Genomic DNA, 23,413 nt, shown 5'->3' with positions numbered 1-23,413 from the left:
CAAGCCAGGCAGGGAGCGGCTCCCAGACTTATAGATTTTACAAACCAGGAGAAAAAAAATTGGGGACTGGCACAGGATTTTTGCATTAAAATAAAATTTCCACGTGCTACCCTCATCATTTCATAAAGAAAGGCCATTTAAACACAGCAAAGGTAGAAAGGATCTAATTGCAGGGCAAGTTCTTTAAAAGGGACCGTACTTTAAAAGGAACAGATAAAGCTTTATGAAACAATTCTCCACAAGACCATTATTTCTTTTTTTCTTTTCAGTGTGGATCTATGAAAACTTTTTCACAGATTAGCACCTATGTCAACAGAAATGAAAACAAGATGAAAGAGAGACCTTAAAATGACCAGGGGGCTCTGGATGAGGGAATGGGAGGAAATAAGTCATCAAAGGCGACTCTTAGGTACTTCCAGAAATGCCAGACTCACTCTTCTTCACCCCGCAACAGGGGAAAAACGATGCACCAGCAAATGGCCAGCTGTCCTCTGGAATACTTTGACCCTGGGTCCTAACAGGGACCTCTCCATCCAACAGATGTGCCTCGGGACACATTCTCTGCTTACGTGCAACTCTGTGGCTCAACTTAATGCTGCTTGGCCTCAGCGGCGAACCGGCCCTGCCTAGCTTGTATATTTGAGATATAGTTTTCTTTTATTAGCCTTTTGAATTTACAACGCAATAGGCTCCAGGGAATTTGAATAGAACATCAACTCCGTGCCCTCCGCTGAGCTCCTCTAGTCTTGGCCTCGTAGCTTCAAATTCATAGCACAGCACATTCCTGTCTGCTCCGGAATGACCCTCTTTACACAGGACTCTCGCTGGAAAAGGCAGACTCCCTCAGGCTCCTACTGACTTACTGCTCTTTCGCTGAGGGGATGCCCTTATTTGATGTTTATCTATTTGCTCGTCTGTAATTTTGATTGTATTTTTGCCTAGACTTGCTGTTTTAGCCTTTGTGGTATATTTTTAAATCTCTTTTTAAGTTCCCTAAGCAGTGGGATTATCAACAAATGCCTCAGACGGCCGCGGCCTCAGTCATTCTCAGTTGAAAATGCTGTATTCTTCCCGAAATGAAATTTTCTTTCTCTCTTCCTCTTACAGACACGAATTTCCCAACTTTTCATTGGTAATGTCTCTCAGATACCGATCTGTCCATTCCCAGAGCTGCCCTAGACTTTTAAAACTGGTCTATCTGCCTCTTCTCAGACACACTGATACTAAATGAACCTTCTGAAACACCACTAGTATATTAATAATACTTCTCTGCCGAAACATCTTCAGCAGATCACCGAGAGAAAAATCAACTGCCTCAGATTGTTACCAACCCAACGTCAACAGACTATTGACATGGCAAATTTATTCACACGGTACCGATTTGCAGTTCTCGAAAACTTTCTGTACCACTTGACATTAGGAGTATTTTATCGTCTTTGGTGCTTCCCCATAAAATGGCTTCTTTAATGTTATGAAAAATTATCTTCTGCTTTTGGGAAAAACACATGTAAAGCAGATCAGAACTTCAGAGAAGCATATGGACCAGAGGCGAGAGGCAGTGTCACACTGCAGAGGGGTGGCTCTTTTGAGGAGTGATCCGTTCTTTGTCCCTTCTGCTGATTTTTGGTCTCTAACTCAGCCTGACGCCGAATTGGTCCATCTCCAAGATGAGACCAACTTATGTACTCACTCATATACAATGCTGGCAACGCCTTCCCTCAGCCTCTGTTCTCTTCACCTGGAGAGGGGGCAGTGAGAGCCGCTAAATGTCTCACCCTGACTGCCTCCTCCTGGCAAAATGAAGCCTGTTCTGAGGAGGTGCAGATGTTGGTTTGGGTACATTCTGGAGGTCTCGAAATGGGAAAAATGTTCAAGTTTAGTCATGACTGGCCCTTCCTCATCTACCCCAGAATCATCCCAGAATTAGCCCACTCTGAGAGCTGCTTACTGGGGTACATGAGTCCCAGTAAGGACTCCCTGGAAAGACTCTTTCTCTCACTATGTATATACACGTTACACACACACACACACACACACACACACGCTCTCTTCAGAGGTAAAATCCTTTCTTCCATCTAACAGAGTACCTTAGATTCAAATTTCCATCCATAGTTTAACAGCCAACAAAAACAAAAATAAAACTCTCCTCAATCTTGCCATCTGTTATGGCAACGCTTTTTCTACAATGCTAATTTGTAACAGCCTCTTATCTATCATTGAGGTAAAGTAGAACAAAGTTACTAACCCTGTCGAAACTGAGAATGTGGGCATGCATCCTTCCTTGCTCCTCATTCCTGAGGAAGGACGCGTACACACACAGCAAAACAGAGCGGAGCCCGATTTAAACTCTCATGGTGGACTGACTCGGAATCCTAATAGCAATAATGTGATTTGTAACACTAGTATCAAAAGATGTTACATTTAAGTATTCTGGGAACAAACATGAAGTTTACATATTTTAACATTATCTCACAAACAAATTATACTTTCCTTGCAATGTTGGCAGTAAGAAATCCTCAAAAATCAGGTTCTGGATAGAAAATGCAAAATGTTTCCATCCTCAGGGTAAGTAGAGCAATCAGCCTACTCCCAAATCATGGAATCATCTAATACTCAGTTGACTGCTACCTATATATTATACCAAAAATGACAGGGAAAATGCAAAATAGGCAAGACAAAAGAAAGTATTATTTTACATGACTGTTGTCTCAAGTGCTAGGAGGAGCTTCAAGAGAAAGGGGAGAGAACTGTATGGGGTTGGGGTGGGTAACACCAATTTAGTTAGAAGGTCTTGCTGACGGGGCAAATTCTGACCTGCGCTTTGCTCCATAAAACCAGAAAGGGGAGCACAGTCTGCAGTCAAGCTGCTATTCTGTTTTTTTTTTTTTTTTTTTTCCCCAAACAGCCCAGATAACAGGAGTCCAGAGGTGCATAGACAAGGGCGGATCTTTCCTCCTTCATCTCTGGTCCAGCCCTTTTGCACACTGAGCGTAGTGATAGATGGTCCCAGAAATGACATTTTTTTCCTAAGGATCAAATTTAAAAAAACAAACCCAATGCCTCTTTCCTTACAGAGTCATTACCATATCAGGGAGAACTGACAAAGTGATAATGCCCAGCTCTGAAATTCACAGGCCTTGGGACATTCAAGACAGGGCATTGCAGAATTAGCTCTCCCAGGGGTTTGAAGGATTCTGTGTTAGCTATCAGTAAGGGAAGGGCTGTGTTGAAGCCAGACTTTTTAAAATTGTTTGTTGACTGAGGAAGGCTGACGTGAGTGGGACACATCTCATTTGTTTAGATATCAGATCCTGAAGCACAGGCTTGCTAGAAGGTTGATGGCAAGGGAGATTTTTGCTCCCAACAAGCTTCAAAACAGAACTATGCATGCCCTCATCCTCCTGGGCTTATTCTATGGGGTCTGGAAGTGCTCAGAGGACAAACTCTGTCTCTTCTGTCCTCCCTGTGGGAGGTGCTCGTTCTGCCACACAGACCCACACCCAGGAAGACCGCGGGGAGTGAGGCCAGGGAGGGCTGGGGAATACTTAGAGTAAGTTGGAAAGGTTTTTAAGAAGTAGGTAGCCCATTTAGAAAGAGAAATGTTATTTGTTATTATAAATTGCTATTTCTACCACCAACATAACACCTAAGGTGCTAGGTTTGACCAAAATGCAGTATACATTTCAGCAAAGGGAATTTGGTAACTTTTGTTAAGTGTTGTTTCTTTTGGAATAAACCCTCACAGGGGCCTGTAAGACATTGGGAAAAAATGGCAGATCACAGACTTCTTAAAGCAGGAAGGGATTTTTAATCACTAGGGAGCCTTTCATTTCATAGGTGAGGGCACAAGATCCAGGGAGGTGCTGTGACTTGCCCAGAGTCACACGGTTAGGAGTAAGGGACAAAATCAGGACTAGACCCAAGGTTTGTAGTCTAGTGCCTTTTGCAGTGGGGCTGTGCTGCTTCTCAGAAAGTAGAGCAGACAAAGAACAGAAAAAAAGCAGCAGCAAAGAGCTAATGAATGTCAATAATATGGAAAATGGAGGTAAGAAAGAATATGAAGGAAAAACAAGAGTAGCACCGGATAGATTCAGAATATAAGATGAGAGACTACTGAGACTAAAATGTCTATTCACAAGCTTTAAGAGAGAAAACGAATATTCTGCAAAGTGCAGGAAGTAAGGAAAGGCAGAAGAATGGTCAAATTTGGGCCGTTAAGGAGCAAAAGGGAGTAAAGAAAGGAGAACAAATACACAAAGTGATAGAATCTACAAGGGGAGACACAGATTTGAAGATTTCAAAAATTAGGGACATGGTGTCCAGTAGCAGAAAGTGGACCCTTAAGTGTTAACACAGCCACTGTCTTTAATATTAAGCCACAGGGAACTCCAGTCTGTAAATTCAAACATTCACACATTTTTCCCGACTCCTAACCAGATCTCCCACATGCCTTTTCAACGTGACTTAATTCACACCCGTAGCTTCAGCTCTCGATAGCTCTCGCACCCACATCTCTAGAGTTGGCTTCTCCTAGGTTCTAAGCAGACATTTCTGACCACCCGCTAGACTGGACTACGGTGACCTCAACTGTATAATTTCTAAATCTGAACTTATTTTTGTCTTCCAGCCTGCAGTTCTTCCCTGCGTCTCTCTATCCGCTTAGTCATCTAAGTTCGGAAAACAGAGACTCGCCCTAGATCCTCTTTCTCCCCCACCTCTTGCATTCATTCAGACGCCAAGTTACACTTCAGCTCCTAATGACGAATCTACGTCTTCCTCTGCGATTTCAGCACCCAGCCCTGGTTGAGGACTCCATTTATTAACTAGATTTACTGTCTCCTAACTTACCTTTTTTTCCTAACCTTCTACTTTTCTACATTAAGCCCACTCTTATATAGACACCAGATTGACCATATTGCTTCCCTGCCAAATGCCTTTAGAAGAGCCCTACTAAGGACAGAGGATCCACCAGACCAACTCTTCATCTCGGCAGCACGGGCCCTGCCTGAAGGGAACCACCATCTCCCTCTTTGGTTTCATCTCCTGACTTCCCCCCACACATTCTGTGTTCCTGTCATCTGAGCTGCACGTTCTTTCCGAAACCTGCCATGCTCTGCCTCCTTCGTGAATGCTTTCCTCTGGCCTAGGACACTTACAAACCACCTCTCTTGGGAGGCTTTGCTCGCCTCCTCCCTGCCCCCTCCCCAGTCGGATTCAGACGCTCCTGCCTCGCCCGACGCCTCTCTCACTGAGCCCTCAGCGTTCTTACCTCTCCCCCAGTGGACTCTGAGCTCCTTGAAAGACGGACCCTATCTTTCAGCCCTGCACTCTCCAGTATCTACGGCCAGTACTGGCACATAATACATTCCTACTGAATGAATGAATTCAGGAGTGAATAAATGACGGACAGGAACTGGAAATCAGTGGATAAATAGGAAATGCTTGATGACTAAAAGGCACAGACAAAATGCCCGCCTCACTGAAGGCTAAGAGGTTTGAAATGATTTAATAATTTGCCAGTCTGCCTTTGCAACGTAGCACTTAAAAGACTTTCACTTTCTTTTAGATGGCATGCCTCCTAGAGGGCTGGTGTCACCCAGACCAGGCCTGTTTGGGACTACCCATGCCTGTGGTTAGTGTTAACCTTTGTGTTAAGGAGAATGGGGTCCACTTTAAAAATTAAGTTTAAAAAATAGAACCCTTAATTAAATTAAGAAAGTGTAAATGAAGTGATCTTTAATTGAATATGCACATAGAGATATGAACCTGGAGACAAATTGCTGGGTGTAGCCTTTGTCACTGGCTCTAAAGTATAAATATCCATTGCATAAACTCATTCTGACCTTCCTCTAGGTTTTGAAGGTTGAAGGTTTAGTCATCCTGAATGTTTCTTGGCATCTGTAGGAACAGTCTGATGCATTTAGAGATTTAGCCATTTCGTTCTTCCAGATTATAACATCTTTCTTTCATTATTCTTTCTCCAACTGATCTGGCTTTAAAACATCATCTGTAAATGACTTCTTTCTTCTAATTTCAGGCCAGGCCTATGCTTGTCTTTATTAGAACTTGGTTTCTTCTTTTCTGGAGTTTGAAATAGAATGAAGTCTTTCTTCTAGCTGATACTTGATTTATCTTCATTAAATGCTTAAATTGATCGACTACTTCCTTTAAATAAACTACAAGTTTTTCAGACTTTGCTTTTTATACACTTTATTAGGAGAAGGCCCAGTGATGGGAAAATTTTGATTTATATCAGATATACACTCTTAAAACACATTTAAATAGAACAAAAACTAGTTTTTAGACAGAGCTACAAGTGGTATTTCTTTATTTAAATATTTCCCGGCAGTTTTGGGGGTGTCACTTGAAGAATCACAGATTGTCAAACTCTGGGATGAACCCGAAGTTGAGGCAGTCTGTTTTGAGGTGCGTGCTGTGTGTGTTTATGAGAGGTGGCAGGGTGATGGAGGGGAGGGGTGCTGAGTCAGGACTCGGAGACTGTTGTCTCTCAGACTGATCTGAAGCATGTGGCCAGGAGCCGCAGCCACCCTACCTCTTTCACAGACGGCCTTCCCAGACTCTGGAGACAGTGCAGAAGCACAGTGTCCACGCTAGTTCTGCATCTGCAGCTTCAAGACATTCTGGCCATTCCAGGATCTTGGAGTATAGGCAAGGTGCTTTCTCTGAGTTGAACACCTCCCCGGGAGGCTAAGGAGGTAGGGTAGCCAGGAGTGAGGGCTGCTGGTGTTGCTTTTATTTTGATATCACAGGAATGAGCCAGAGAGGCTGGAAAGTCTCTAGAAAATACCCAATTGTCACCCTCCAGTTCTGTGATTGTAAAAAATAAAAAGATCTCTGATACGGGTTGTCAACGTGTGGATTTCTTGTCTTACCATCAAAGAATCATTTGAAATGGCGGGTGCCATACATAACTGAGTCTACGGGTAAACCACTTAATAATCACTGTGCAAGGGGAGAAAGGAGGCAATCAGATCATCCATCTACCCAGGTAGTTACGTAGTGATTTTAAAGAGGAAATTTGACACTTTTGGAAGCTACATTTACTCTTGAACCATCATGGAACAAGTTAGCACATCGAGAACATGAATTTGCTAAAAGGAGCACCCTGCAAGAGTTAGTGTAGCCTTGCAACTACTGATACACTCCAAGGACAAAGCCGATATACCGAGACAATCTGACTAATCTGTTCTAATTTTTTTCTGGGTTTTTCTTTTTTTTTTTGAGTAATCTGAATAACAGATGATTTCCCCATTTCCCTTTCTCCTTTGGAACCTGGATAGAACTAATTATTTTTTAAATGTAGAGGCAGAAGGGAATTGGGATAAATCAAGTATTAAGAAAAGTGTTGCCTTAATAGTGTTTTGGTTAATGTTTGAAATGTGCAGCAGCCACTTTATCCAACTGCCTATACTGTTTTTTTTTTTTTTTTTTACTGAAGTCCCTGGAAATACACATCCTGGTTAAAAATTTAAAGCCAGATTATTAAACAACATAGCAAAAATGGAAATCAACCTTAGAATTTTCCCACGATTATAAGTCATCTGTTGATAAAATGTCTTATAAATCATTCGTAATTTTCTAAATGTTTTCTTCCACGGAGAAAGAAGGAAAAGGAAAATAAAGGAGGGGCTGAGCACCATTTTTGGGTATGTCTTTGTAAAATGGGCTGCTTCGTTTTTAATGCAGGTTTTTGGCAGAAGCAGCAATGACACGTGGTTTCTGTGTTTAAGAAGGCTACCCTGATAGTTTTGTCCTCTGGAAGATGCCTCTATAATTCTTCTAACATCAGAAGCTATTACAATGATACTCATGTAAGGAGAACACAGCATGGCACCGTTGTCAGGCTATTTAAACATGATTCAGTGTCACCAAGAATGGACACATTTTTTTCTAACTTGGAATAATTATCATTGTGTTTCCCTACATTATTTGTGCTTTCTGCATTCTAAATTGTCTTAGGTGTAGCACAGGGACTGTTTGCACTGCCTGTCTTTGCTCCCCTGAGGTCGTTTCCCTGGTGTGCTCCTACAGCATCTGAACTGATGTCAGTGGCAGTCGTGGGTTTGCCATGGGCGCAGAGTTAAGTTCATTACAAAGAAATGGTTCAGAAGCTCATTCTGAGATTGCAAAGCTTGAATGAGGGACAATAAAGCACCCAAATGAGAAGCTGGAGACCCATATATACCTACATAAATGTATAAAAGCTGAAACTCATTTATTTGCTCTGTGAATCTGAATACAGCTCACACAAGATCACAGAGTCAGCTCCACAAATACAGAGCTCCAAATATTCAAAGTCCCCTGATAAAAAAAATCTGCCACTAACCTGCTAGTGTGCATGTACATATCAGCCAGAATTCATAGCTTGTTATTCATGTTGCCTTCTGTAACCAGACAGAAGAGCCTCTAAATATGCCCAGTTTGTATTTTATGTGGGTAAGCAAGCAGAGAACTGTGAAATGTCATTTACTATTAAATAATTTATTCTATTGCCCAACTCAATACACTGGATTTCCTTTTGTGCACATTCAAGTGCAAGAACTGTGGTTTCTTTTGGGTATGAACTTTTTAAATAATAACTTTTTAGTAGGTGAGATCTTTCTGGTCTCCTTGGAAATACTTCAGCTAAGGAATTATAATGTGTGGCAATTGTTTTTAAGTGGTGTGAAGAGCAGCATGGAACAGTCCCTAATACTAAGTGAAGAGAGGAACTAGGCTTGTCACAGTGTCCTCCCACAAGGGGACCCTATTAGCTAACAGGACATCCTTTCCACAGCCTGGCAAGTCAACGGAAGAAGAGCTCAGAGACAAGATGGCCTATTCAATCAGTAATAAGTGATTATTCAGCTCACGAAACACATTAGTGTAATTCAGTGACTTCAAAGCTGAATTATAAACCATCTGATACCTACTGTAGTCTTCTTGACACGCCACCCAGTAGCATGTCTGAGAATATTGGCTACCTCTTTAACGAGTCACAATAGGGACATACTAATTACAGGTAACGTGGAGAGAAACTGCTACCAAGAAGATGAGATCTCTAGTTTTTGAAATGAAGGTTCTCGTGCTTAGGAAACCATCTGTGCACCCTAAAGAATCACCCTGTCTACTTTATTGGTGACTGAGAAGAACCTCACGTTGGGAATCAGGTTTTCTTCTCCTAGAATCCTCTCTTGTACCAAGTACAACAATAATAGACTTTAACTGCGTTTGCACGGGAAATGTTTCCTGTCTTTGCTCCTCAACACCAACATTTCAGAAGACAGAGGTTATCAATACGAAGTCATGTTGGGGGGCTTAACTGTTTGAATAACAAGATCAACTGAGGAAGTCCTTATAAATTGAAAGAAAGTGAGCAAACGTACTATTGGGTAAATATATTTAAAAATCAACAAAAATAGGAAGGGTTAATATTTGCAGCATTAAGTATTGGTACCGAGGTCCGAACTAACTCAGAACATGAGAGAGCATTTATATGATATTTTTTTCAATGAAGCCTTGGCAAGAGCCAGCTATAGGTTTTATCACTCTTCTCGATAAATATTCATCTGTCTACATCTTTGATTTATTCTTCCATTCCTTCATTCAGCAAATGGCCATTGGGAGAGTTCTACATGCACTGCAACATTCCAGGAGTTGTGGGAGCCACAGAGGTAACAAAAGTTTGCATTTTATGAAATACTTTCCCATTTCATTTTGTCCTTATACCAATACCGTGACATGCTAATGGTACACTAAAGTTTGTACTAAGAAAAAAATAATAAAAAAATGAAAGCATGAAAGGTAAGCAATTTGAGCTAATTCTCTCTTAAAATTTCTTTGGAAGGAACTATGACAAGTGTATTTTTATCTCTAGGCAAATTTATTGATTCCAGATCTTCTTCCATCTGTTTCTTTCCTATAAAAGCTTTAATCTCAAGGCTTTTTAGACACTAGGCTAGCTAGAAAGCTGGCCACATACAAATGGGAATTTAGGCTGCAAAGTTTAATTTCTCTGTGCAAGGTATTTGTCCAGAAAGATGATTACAGAGCATGTATCAGAGCTCAAGGGACCGGTGTCATGTAAGTCATAGAAAACAGGTGTTTTTCAGTGGGGAATGGTGTTTTTATCCACAATCTCCTTGTGGTTCTGGTAACACTCTGGCCATTGTCAAACCTGTCAGGTTTCTTCTTTATGAACTTACCAAGTACCCTTGTAAGGTCTAAATTAGACACACAGTACTATAAAAAAAAAAAGAAGGGAAATATTACAGATATGTACTAATATTCTGGGAGTCTGCCAGTTCATCAATAACTACAAAAACAAAGGCAGTCGGACAGGAATTCAGAGGCCCCCGCTGCCTCCACTAGGATGTTCACATCCCACCACATGCCCGGGTCAGGAGACAATAAGCAGAAACTCTGCTGTCAAGGCTCAGATGAGCAGCGATGGGGGTTGAGTTTGCCCATTAGCAACCTCAAGCTTACAGAGAAAATGCACTGCTCGGTCAGAACACAGACAGCGCTTTTGGCGGGGCTGCCTGATAATGACACCTCCCACCCTTTTCTTTTTGTGCACTTACTTTTGAATGTGTTTTAAAGTTTTGACCCTTGGAAGAGGTGGGCCCCTGTTCTTTCACAGCCAAATTGTAAGAATGTACGGAAAGGAAGAAAATGATCGTTCGTATTCTGGCATGATGATTCTGAATTCCTTGGGTTGAACGCTCTGTTTTAATACACTGTTTTGCAAAATGCATACAGGTTTCTTAGAAATTTTTTAGTCATGACTTTGCTGCAGATATCTAGAGGAAAACTAACAAAAATACTGCTTTTTAAACAATATTTCTGTTAATTTTATTAGAAAAGTTATTTTTTTTCTAGCACTGGTTAAACCACTATATTCTTTTTTAAAAAAGTATATATATGTATATATATATATATATACAATTGTGATGGTAAAATATTTTAATAATGCTTTTTGGAATAGTTGCCTTTACTATAATTTATCTAGCTTTAAAATTTAATGGATATACTTTAAATATGATATATAATGAGTTAGTATTAATGAAAATACGATTGTGATGTATCTCAATTAATTAAAGTCTTTTTTTTGTGAGACAGGGTTTTGCTCTGTTGTTCAGGCTGGAGTGCAGTGGTGTGATCACAGCTCATCACAACCTCAAAACCTCCAACTCGTGGGCTCAAGCGATCCTCCTGGCTCAGCCTCCTGAGTAGCTGGGACTATAGGCAGGTGCCACCATACCAGCTATTGTAAAAAAAAAAAATTTCTTTTAGAGATGGGGTCTTGCTGTGTTGCCCAGGCTGGTCTTGAACTCCTGGGCTCAAGTGATCCTCCCACCTCAGCCTCCCAAAGTGCTGAGATTCCAGGTGTGAGCCACCTTGCCCAGCAACACCTATCATTCTTTAAAATGATGCTTTCTCCTTATATTCGCAAGATTGGCTTGCCAACCCAACCCCTGCTTTAGCCATCCCACTGATTCCTGACTAAGCCTGAAATTCTTGGGTGATACTTGTTACTAGAGAAATATGTCTTCTTTGTGCACTATTATTTTTTAAAAAGTGAAAAATCCAAATTTGTTTTTCCATTGACTCCACCAATGGAGTTTCTCTAATTTTCCAGACTTGACAAAAATTCAATTGTAGGTCTTAAGCAAACCATTCTATCTATTGTAAGAAGTTCACGTGTCAGCAGTAACCCACACGGTGAACTTCTTTCTGTGCAATGTCAATTCCTGGGAATAAATAAGGATACATTCAAAGATGGCCCAGAGAGCAGGGCTTGAGTCCTAGATTATACTAAAAACTTATTTCTCTTTTTCCCCTTGCTTTCAACTAAACTGAAACCCTACCAATGCCACCATCATTTCCTGAAGATCTTATAATCAGAGCGGCTCTCCTGCCCAGTCTCATCTGATGGCAGCACATTTTCTGTGCTCTTTGTCGCCTCGTTGGCAATCTGGCCTGCTATCACTTTGAAAACAGTGCAAAGGAAGTGCTTTCCATTAACTTCCAATTTATTCCTTTCCTATTGCGATCCTAAAATGAGCCAAAGGAATGCTAAGAACAGAATTTTAATGTAATTCAATTGAAAAGGTTTGTTCCTCTGACAAAATCATGCTGCTGGGTAACATTCATTTTATTAAAAGGGAATCTGTCAAAAAAGAAAAGCAATTCAAGCTATAGGAGAACTAAGCTTTCTGTATAAGATCCATTCTAGAAAAGTAGTACGGAAAATATTTGTATATTGAATCATTTTTCCTACTGACTTTTATCATAATCTTAGAGGTGTACTCCTATAGAAAATTCTTTTGCTTTGGCCTATCATTGTGCAAATCACACTAAGGAACGCAATATGCATTTCAAGGACCATGTTGCATTTGTCAACATGCCATTCTCTCTAACTTCCCCTCGTGGCTTGTGCAACGTTAAGTGAAGTGAACAAGCAATCAAAAATTGTTTTACACAAGTATTCATTGCAAAGTCCACATACCATAAAATATGTAATAGTTAATTTTCATTTCATTCTTACTGACCTCACAAAATATGACTGTTCAGGTAGCACATTGCCTGGGCCCCGCTCCACACTTGTATCAGAGTACCTGGCTGAATGAGCCTCACACCTTTCATAAGCTTTCAGACGGCGACCCGACCGGTAATTCCTGATTTGCATTTAGTTGTAAGGTTCTTTTAAGTGTAGTTTAGCTTCTCCAAAACTGATTATAAAAAGGTAAGCCCTTCTTTTTGATAAGAATAACATTAGTAGTACTGACACAATCAGCAACATTCATTGTAGATATTTTTCAAGTTTTTCTTCAATGAAAGCTCCCAACACAGTCAGCTTTATCAGGTGTGCAAATCCAACCCCAAAGGGTTTATACCTAAAACCAAAGCTGTAATGTTTCTCAAAAGGTTTAGCGCTAAACACTAGGTCTATCTGAAGCAAAATGTTAATCCTTAAGTAGAGGTAGATTTACCCCGAAGCTCATTAAAACTTAAGCTTCTCACTCGCACTTCCAAGGCCCAGCATCTAATTTTGTATCTCATAATTTTGTCTGCTTTTTCAGAAAGAGGGATCCAAAAATTATAGAAGCTCTAGACATTGAAAAACACAGATTCCTTTGGCAGTTAAGATTACAGTATTATTATAGATTATGGTGTTATATCACAGTATTTTATAATCAGAGTAGAATTTTCATATACTTACTCAAAAAATGTCGTCCATCCAGTTTCATCGCTCTTAGTGGCTAGAAGGCCACTATTGCCATGGTAAGTAAACAAAACTAATTCTAGTCCTTGAGCAGTCATGCTTTTCAAACACCCGTTTGTTCCAATTGTCAACCATATCACTTGGTTATCCGGAGACACCACTCGAACTGGCATCCGATTAGGGTCCCGTCTAATTCTAAGGGTGTTGCCATTGCTGTCTGTCACAGCAGTAATATCATTGTCATTGCTGTAGCTAAAATTGTACAGGTAATCACCAGTGACTAAACTCACAGTGTACTGGTGAGTCCCATTGATGTCAAAGATATAGAGTTCTTGATCAGTTGGAGACGCAACTTCATAAAAGTTCATGGAGTTAAGTAAAGGCTTATTTTTTGACACAGCCCGGATCCGAATATTTCCTAGATCTGCGATGTACAACGTCCCGTCCGGAGAAGCAGCTAGGGAGGACGGAGCATTGAGTTTGGCATCTTTGGCATAGCCGTCTCCACTCTGATAACAGTCACAGTTGGCATCATTTTTGCAGTCACACTCTGAAGGTATTCCCGCCACTAAGGAGATCTCTCCATCCGTTGTGACCTGCCTTATTCGGTTAATTTTCTTCTCATCAGTTTCAGTAATGTACAGGACCCCACTATAGGACACAGCAATGGCAGTGGCAGATTCCAGCGTCGTCTGAACCGCGTGCTTCCCCACAGGGTACTCCACTCCGGGAACCTGACAGTGCATGGGCCGTCCAGCAGCAATGCGAACTTGACGATTTTCAGTGATCTGTAAAACTACGTTATTATCCAGGACATAAATGGAGTTATCCATAGGGTTAATGGCTAGGTCAGTGGGCCATTCCAGACGTACCTTAATAAAAAAAGAAATGGGCTGGTTAGTCAGTTACTGCACTGCAGTTAATTTGCCAGAAGACTAAATCAGACCATTTAGGGAAATTAGCCTTAATCTGATAAACTGTTATAAAATAGTTTTTTCAATAGCCACAGTAAAATAAACCTAAAAGTTTTGAATGGAGACAAATGTAGGAAATAACATTTCATTTTAAAATGTAGCTCATTGAAAGATTTGCTAGTTATAGCCAAATAGCAAATAAACCTCTAAGTAGTGAGTCAACAGATATCAATGAGATATGAACACAGATGTTCCTTATAGCAGTAATAACCACCAAATGTTGGGGCTTTCTAGGTTATGAATACATTAGTATTCTATTGTGTTTTCAATCAGGCCAATAGTAAAGTTTCTAATTCTAAATATAAGTCTCTTGGGACTAATCATAGTGGTTCTCTCTACTACTTAAGGAGCTCATGCAATCAAAAGATTAGAGATTTAAGCTGTTTTGTTCTTTTTGGAATATCTGCATGCTGCTACTTTACTGGTATTTTATTACAAATGCTAAGCATTTCTTAGTGATAATTGTTCTGTATCCCATTGAATTCATTCATCAAATGCAGAATTATAGAAGAATATAACTTTTTATTAGCTCCTGAGATACATTTAAATGGAACAGCTCTATCATAACAACTGCCACACATGATATGTACAGTTTAATATGGTGCCATAATATCTACTGATCAGAATAAGTCAAGTCACTTAGAAGAGAAACAAACAAGTCAGCTTAATATTTTAACTACCTGGCTGATGTGCATGCTGGTGTCACAAGTTAAAGGTCTGGCTGAAGTCAGGTCATTAGAGCCCAGGAGGGTCGATATGATGCCATTTTGATCAACTTTTCTAATCATGGTTCCATCAACAAAGTAGATTAATCCATTCTTATCAATTGCCATTCCTTTATTGAAGAGAAGTAAATATTACTAATTTTTAAAAAAATGATTAATTTTGATTATACTCCTAAGCCCATCATTAAACTCAACACTTAACCCCGGTGAGGACACAGGTGACAGGCAGTAGGTAGGAATGCAGCTGCCAATGTGTGAGACAACAAGCAACATAGGCATTTACAGTACAAATAAATTTAAAATTCAGTAACAAAATAATCCAGATTTGTAAGATTCTCCAGTGAGTGTATGTCTGAATTACACAGGTAGCACTTGTATGTTTCATAAATAAAATTATAATGTTTATATAATGACAGAGTCTGTAGATTATAGAAACATGTTCAAATTCTATTTCTGCAAACTTACAGTAATGATATTCTTCTAACAAAATAGATCTAAGCCAAGGTTAGTGTTTTGTTGACCTTGTCACAATGAAATTTGCTATTATGAATAATTCAGTGCAAATACTTTTTTCCAGTCCTTGTTCACATAAAAGTCACAAGCTATAATGAAAAAAAAAAAAAAAAAGTCCCCAAACCAAAAAACATTGTAGTGAATAGCATAATACACGAGCAAGGAGTCAGTCCTGACTGGTTTAGAAGCCTTTATCACATAGAGTTTTAGCCCTTGTTACCTCCAAAAATTCCTCCCAGCAAGGATTTTTTCCCATGGCATAGAAACAAAAGTTGAACAGCTCCAAAGTGGGTGAGGGCGAAAAGGGTTGCTTAGTGATGGTTTTTAAAGAAGTCTGGGACTCATTCATGACAAAGACATTCCAGGACAATGAAAGAATTTGGACACTTCCTTGAAGTTTAACAGGATGTGACCTGAATTATATAGAGTAGTTGCTTCATTCTTTGACGAGTTGAAAAAATGGTATGATATTAAAAAAATGCCAAGAACCTAATATTTACTGTAAAATCAACTTAGGATTCTAGCACTTTCGTGCTAAATGGCTTTTAAAAGCACTGGATGTGAAACAGCTCTCCAGGACACAGTCGAAGGCAAAATGTTAGACTCAGCATTAAATACAACCAGGCACTAACTGGATTTTCTCCTTTTGCTTTTATTTTTGTAAATAAAAAGAACTCCTCAAATTGGTAACTGCCAGCACCTTTGGGACTCATGAGTGTTGCTTCCACGGCCTTCCCGCCGTCCCCACACCTGGCTTCGTCAAACGGAAGGCACTGCTCTCCCGTCCCTGCAACCACTTCCGCGTTTTTAGTCAAGTCTTTGGCACCCGTAAGGGACTTTGGGCGGTAAATCCTGCGCGTGTTAGTGTCAGAGACGTACAGATCTCCTGTGACAGGGTCCGTTGCAAGGTAGTATCTATGAGCTGGGTTGCTGCTGTAAAAAGGATCACACGTACACATCACAAGAGAGTTACTCCCGATACACAGAGGGAAATTAAAAGCAAAATGAAACAGATCATGAGAAATGGATTATAAACTGGAATGTATGATCAAAGACCAGCAAATGAATAGTACTGTATATTTAATAATGACTTAAAAGAATGTGATCACAGGCAACAATTCTCTGATATTACTGTTTTCCTTCCTTGCCTGATGCTGAACATCCAACAGTATATTAACAGCTATTTTAAAAATCATTACCTTTGAAAAGCAGTATGTGTCTTCTCTAAAACAAAGAAGCAAATTCTCTGTATCTTTTTGGCTCAATGCAAAGCCATTAATAAATTGCCCATCAGTGACAGACAAAAAGTTTATTCCAGGGAAAGGGTGTCTCTACTACTGATTTCACTTGTACCTCATCATAAAGAATTATTCTTTCAAATGGAAAACCTACCCCAGAAAACAGGTGGTATTTTGTTCATCTTGGTTGCTCTGTCATAATCTAGGAAAGTTACAATGTTTGTCCTGAGATATGGCGGTTAAATACTAAAATGAGATCATTCCAGTGTGGGAGGCAGTCTCCACTGGTGGCCTAATGCAGTAAGTCAGAACGCTACGTCCATCAGTTTTATTTTTAAAGTTTGTGAACCTGTCTATGGATTTCGTGAGATACAAACATTTGTTCACAAAATGTAATGCCTCAATTTTATAAATATAAAGTGAGGCAAATGTGAAACATTTTATGTCCCATTACCTGTAAAAAATGGTAAGACCAACATTATCAAGGAATGGACAAATTATGACATATTGTTGGAATTAAAAAGTTAATCTTCTCACAAACGAGACTCAGCACTATGTTCTTAAAAATTAATGTAATTTCGTACCATGTGCAAATATTACCTTCTGGAAAAAAATCTTAAAATAATTTAAATGATTTGGTATCCCAACAAAGATGTCAATTGATAGGAATCTACTAGATTCCATATATATATATATATATATATATATTTTTTTTTTTTTTTTGAGACAGAGTCTTGCTCTGTCGCCCCAGGTAGAGTGCAATGGCATCATCTTAGCTCATTGCAACCTCAAACCCATGGGCTCAAGTGATCCTCCTACCTCAAGCCTCCCGAGAAGCTGGGACTACAGGTATGCACCATGACACCTGGCTAATTTTTCTATTTTTAATAGAGATGGGGTCTCGCTTTTGCTCAGTCTGGTCTTTAACTTCTAAGCTCAAGCAATCCTCCTGCCTCAGCCTCCCAGAGTGCTGGGATTACAGGTGTGAGCCACCTTGCCCCCGGCCCCCCATGTATCTTTTGATGACAAACTTGGTTTTTACTAATTCCTTCTCATTCTCTCTCTCCTTCTCCCTCTCTCCATTGATAGCCACCCACACCCACACCCATCCATGCACACACACAGAGTTATAAGCTTGTTTCCGCTGATTTTATATGTGAACATCTAAAATACGTAGTATAAACCTAACTCTATATGAACATTTTTATTCTAATGGTAATGTAGTAGTTTTCTCCTTACTAACAAGCTTAGGTTTTAATGAAACAATTCTCACTACTTAATGCTTTTTCTAAGTGCTGAATATATATAATTTATTGTTCCTATAAGAGATTCTATTCTTAAATGAACAGGTGATAGTTCCCACTAGTGCTTCTTAGATTGGTAGAAGGGGACAGCAGATCACACGGAGGCCATAGAGCCCTTTGGCGCTTGCTGTGATGCTGGTACACAGAGAACCACGAAGATACGCCAAGGCCTGAATACCTTCAGCTCTGGATTTCCTTTTCAGCCATTAGTATCTTTTTGTGACAAGAGACAGATTAGAGCAAGAGGTCTTGAGTGTGTAAACATGTGTTAAAGGGTAAAAAGTGATATGAAGAACTCAAAGAAATGCAAGTCATTATGGAATAAAAACACTTCAGAACTAGGTTATGGGAAATGATCAACTTGCCATGCTAAGTGTTATTATATCATTTTCCTAAGTTGATGCCTAAAATTTTAAATGCAGAAAGACATATTGTATTCCTTAATGTGGTAGTTTATTACTTTGTAATGAAGAGTTATATATCAATATAACATTCAGAACAATTTTACAGAGGTTTTTCTTTCTTTCAGTAAACAGTCTGATACTGACAGCGCTGGTCTATCAGGTGTATATAGTTGTGACAGAGTTGTAACTCCATCAGGTTGGGTCTTTTGCAAGACATGACATTGGAGAGACTTCTTTAGCCCTTCCTATCTCCCTGATTATATGGTAACTATGGATAGTTGTATAGTTGGTTATGAGTGTATACACACACACACCCCCCTTTTTCTTGTCAGTTGTGTATCTATGAGTATAAACTCTGGGCCAGACTGCCTGGGTTTAAATTCTAGCTTCACCATTTAATAAACGTGTGATCTTGGGCAAATTACCTAACTTACCTATACCTCAGATCCTGTCTTTGTAAAGGTAATGATAATAATAGATATTTCATAGCATGCTGAGAAGATTACATGAGTATATGTAAAATCCTTAGAACAAAGCCTAGCACATACTACATACTCAGTAAAAACGAACTATCCTTAATATTTGCTTTTGTCCCGTTTCCTCTTATAGTGCAATATGTATTTTGCCTTATAACCTTATAAAGTGTATGAATGCAATAATTATTGTTACCTAAAGTATGACTTGCTTTCTGAAAATGTTAAAAAAATTATCTACACTTGGATAGGTTCAAATTTATTTCCTTATTTCTGCTGTTTATAACAGCAGTTTATAATATCCTAAACTACTAAAAATTATGCAGACCCATCTTAAAATATCCACTTTAAATTGTTTAAAGACTAAAGATGGTAAAGGTAAGTGATTCATGCATACTTCTTCATGATGCTCTCATTTTGATAAAAAAATAAGCAAACCGATCTTGGAGGTAGCAGTTTGAGTGGTGCTAGCGTACTATTTAGCTATGGGACATGAGCTTTCTTGGTAAAAGAACCAACGGACATTCAAGTCATAAGCTTTGCCTTTACTGGCATCAGTTTTATTCCTGTGTGGTAGTAATAAGCGAATTCCCAAGGTGGTGCTTGAATTTGCTTATTTCATGTCCTAGAAGATCTCCTTCCTTAAAGACACAAAAATTTCTCAATCAAGCAATACATGTCAATGGCTTTAAAAATGTCCACCAAATGAAAGCTCTAATTTTGTACACAACTCAATTGCCCAGAAGAACAAATGTGGGGAGAATATGTGGCCTTACAGAAGAGAATTAGCCTCTGGAAACATTCCCCACGGAATGGTAGGAAATGGGAACCGGATACGTTCCCTGCAGCGCAGCGAAGCATGGCAAACTGGAGCTAGTTCTTAGATCCTGGCCTCTCCTAATGAAAAGAAGGATCAGTATTGAAGTAATAGAAATACAAGAAGTGAGTTTGGAAATTTTTAGGTGACAGACTGGTGGCAGAGAAGCTCTGAATTGTATATGTGATAGGAATGGGATTCGAGGTCACTCAACTTAAGCATGGAGAGTTTCCTAACAGGCTGAGCTAGTACGGGCTGCCCAACTTCCGGAAAAGGCAAGACACTAAAGAGGCAGGTGTGTTGGTGCAAGTGAGTGGTGAGATTTTAGGTCCCTACTGTATCTCCACTGAAAACGTGCGGCTACCATGACTGAAAAAGGCTGCTGCTGGCAGCTGGGGGGCAGGGATTTACAAAATGCTTGGTTTTGGGAAATCTCTGCTCAGTGGTAGGAGCAGCAGCATTCTTGTGTGATCAATTTTCTGAAATTTTACCATTTCGGGAAGGTTTGAAATATTACAATTTCAACTAATAGCAAAATCAAAGGAACTGAGATCAAGTTAAGAACCGTTAGTATATTGCACCTTGATTCTTAACTCATCCTGAATTTCCAAGATCATCACAATTATCAAGCCATCTTCTCTACAGTCTTATTCAATTAGACACAGATTCAGTGGTAAGTGCAGGCTGGATTTGCTCATTTATTTTGTCATAATTCAATCTTCTTAGACTAGAGAAATATTCACAGAGAACAAGCCATAGAAGAGATATAATTAGCATTTTTATCTTTTTAGTTGGAAATTGTGCCATAGCCCTTAGAACACAAAGCATTTGAAGCAGCATAGTAAATTATATTTATGTATAAAAGTAAAACTGCCTATCTTATGCTAACCAAAGACTGTTTGGATTATTGCAACCAGGGACTTGGGCTGTGGTATTTCTGCGCCTACTTGATTTTTAAATATGAAGTAAGTAAGGAGTACTGAATCAAGTTTTTATAATTTTGTATCTAAGCTTTAATTGATTCAATTTCACAGACCTGTGACTGACACTTTCTTTGATCCTTTAATTGGTAATATAAAATTCACAAACTTGATTTTTAGTTCTACATGTTTAAACGCCCCTTGGCTGGTATTAGTCAATTAGTTTAAGTTTTTATTTTGGAATCGAAAAGAATTGGAACAAGGATGAGGTAAAATTTACCCCCTATTAAAGGGGTTTGTTAGCAAACTAATACTGTAAACATCATGGGGAAAATGTTTAGCATATCTAAAAGAAACATTTTTAAAGCAGTATAGAAGCTCAATTTATGTCAAAAATCAAAATGTTGATTGAGTAATATTTATATCTATTCCTTAAAGTATAGCTAAGGACTTTTATTTTATAGACTATCCTGGCAGTACTTCTTAATTTGGTATAACAGAATACTCCCTGAATTTTAAAATGATACTATGGGTCCCTTTTTTTTTTTATTCAATGTTTTTAGTATTTTCCCCATTAGTCCACTTAATGAGTCTACAGTAAACAAAATACAGTAAGAGAATCAGAAGCATGCATTTTTATATTTTACTTAATCACTAACAACTGACAATACCATTCTTTTTATAGATTTAGACACATTGTCAATTTCTTTTTCTTCCTCTGACCGATTCCTAAGCCTCTCATAACTTTTATGCTTCCCAAGAAAGTGTGGATAAGAAGAAAACCAGGCGGGATCTTATTCACTGGAAAAGGAAGATGATTACAGGCAGGCAAATAGGAAGGAGCATCAGAAAAGGATTTTAATTTTCTAAGCTTAAGAAAGAAGCTCCAATGAGCTAAAATCTGTTGATTTTGTTAGGTGAAGTTTGATTAATCAGTTATTAAGCAAACAGAATTCCTATTTTTATCAAAGATATCATCTGTTTGGTCATTCAGGCTCAAAAACCCTGCATGTTTTCTACATTTTTCCTCTTTCTTAACACCCATATACAGACCCTCCATTCTCTGCTTTCCTTTATTTCGTTGGTCGACTTCCTTCATTGCTAACCATCCTATCTTAGGTATGTAGCATCTCATGGTTTAGTGCAGCGGCTTTCTAACTTATCTTCAGGTCATCCTGAACACTGATATCAGATTAATCTTCCTAAAAGGCCACTTTGAGTATGCCACTTGTTCAACCTCCTAAAGTGATTCCCCACTGTCTCAGTTATCCTATAGGACAGAACAACAACGCTTGGAGCACTCAAGGCCTGACGCACTCTGACTCTAACCTGCCTTGCTCCCTGCATCTCTCGTTATCACCAACACGAACCCCCTGCCCCATGCAGGCGGATCTGATTACCCTTAGAACATGTCTTGCTCATCTTATTCCCAGACCCCAGTACCTTTACTCGCTCTCTATTCTTGTTTTCATGACTTCCCTCCTTGCTTCTTGCCTTTCTGTTTAAACAGACTCATTCATAAACCTAGCTCAAATATCTACCCTTCCAGGAAACTTTTCCTCTCTCTTCCAGTGTCCCAGTAATCTCTTCCTCCATAGAATTACTCTTACATTCTAAGCTATGGGTGTTATTGTCAAAGAATGGTACGAACAATGTTATTTAGTTTGTCACGTATCTATTAATACCTTGTTTCTGCCGCTCAGTTGTGAGTTCTGAGGGCAGGTACTTTGTCTTATAATACTATGTGTCAAAGTGCCTGGCACATGGTAAATGATCAGTTAACACTGACGGATTTAATACAAATGAATATCAATATAAAACCCAAACAGTGTATTTTACATGCCTGGTACATAAAGGAAATGCAGAAGCCCAGACTTAGTGAGGATGATGCACAGAGGAGAGAGGTTATGGAGAATCATGAGAGAGGGTTACAGCGGGTATCACCACCAAACACCGGCAGTTAGTACATAATGAGTTGATACTATAAGGTATTGTTAATCATAATGCAGTTAGTTCCTTATAGATTTTTTTCCCCGAGAAAGAGATTATGTTCTAAGTAATTCGTAAAATGGTTGTAAAATAAGTCTCGCTGTTGGCTTACCCAGGGAATGACCCCATGGAAAGCTAGCTGTCCGGACACACACAAACTGGCTGTGTGGTACAGCGAAAAGACCTATTTTTCTGTGTAGTTCAAATGTCTGCTCCTCTTTTCTTAGTTTTGGGTCTTGGGGAAGATATGTAAGTTCCTTGAGCCTCAATTAGCTCATCTGTAACCCTGTAGGAGTGTTGTGTGGACCTGCAAGGACATATATAAAATACCTGGCCCAGTGCCCAGCATGTAACAGGCCTGCTTGTTAAAAGGTAGCTGCTTTGATAGTTGTTTCTGTATCGCCTGCAGCAGTTTCACATTTAGCTGGTGTGTCTACCTGTTTCTTTCCTCTTTTCTCCAAGGCTACCAAGAAAGCAAGGCCAGACAATTTTTGATATTCTACTGTGGTTTCTAATAGCAGAGCTTTGCATGCTCAGTATTCTGGGGAGATTTAGTGTTCATCTTAGCATGTGACCGAGCTATTAGCTAAAAGTACAAGATCAAGAGGAGATCTCAGGGAAAGGTCACGGACCATGCCTGGTCACTCTGATACGGAACAGCTATAAATCTTTCAGGAGAACTTTGGTTTTCAATTGCTAGTCGTCAATCTCTACACAACAATTTAAATGGGTTACGTCGATTTAGTCATTTAAAATATCTCACATAAAATATCACAAATTTTATCATCCTATATGATTTCGTTAGCTACTTTAATGGCTAAACTAGAT

The 23,413-nt window shown here is 39.3% G+C and overlaps 1 protein-coding gene across 8 annotated transcripts in view; it reads right to left on the bottom strand.

Annotated features, from left to right (window-relative positions):
* TENM3 (teneurin transmembrane protein 3) overlaps nucleotides 1–23,413 on the bottom strand; it is a 427,807-nt gene that overhangs the window by 21,987 nt on the left and 382,407 nt on the right. For 5 of the 8 annotated variants that reach the window (XM_069493436.1, XM_069493435.1, XM_069493437.1 and 2 more), the window contains 3 exons: nucleotides 16,141–16,373; nucleotides 14,883–15,037; nucleotides 13,226–14,100 (listed from right to left, as the gene is read on the bottom strand). In XM_069493436.1, coding sequence (XP_069349537.1) covers nucleotides 13,226–14,100; nucleotides 14,883–15,037; nucleotides 16,141–16,373 — 1,263 coding nt within the window. The remainder of the gene's footprint in view (nucleotides 1–13,225; nucleotides 14,101–14,882; nucleotides 15,038–16,140; nucleotides 16,374–23,413) is intronic. The other 3 variants (XM_069493438.1, XM_069493439.1, XM_069493442.1) reach the window with 1 other exon arrangement.

Source organism: Eulemur rufifrons, chromosome 18 (assembly GCF_041146395.1).
Source record: "Eulemur rufifrons isolate Redbay chromosome 18, OSU_ERuf_1, whole genome shotgun sequence".
NCBI lineage: Eukaryota > Metazoa > Chordata > Mammalia > Primates > Lemuridae > Eulemur > Eulemur rufifrons.
The sequence above is the reverse complement of the archived record's forward strand: the minus strand, read 5'-3'. Positions and strand labels throughout refer to the sequence as shown.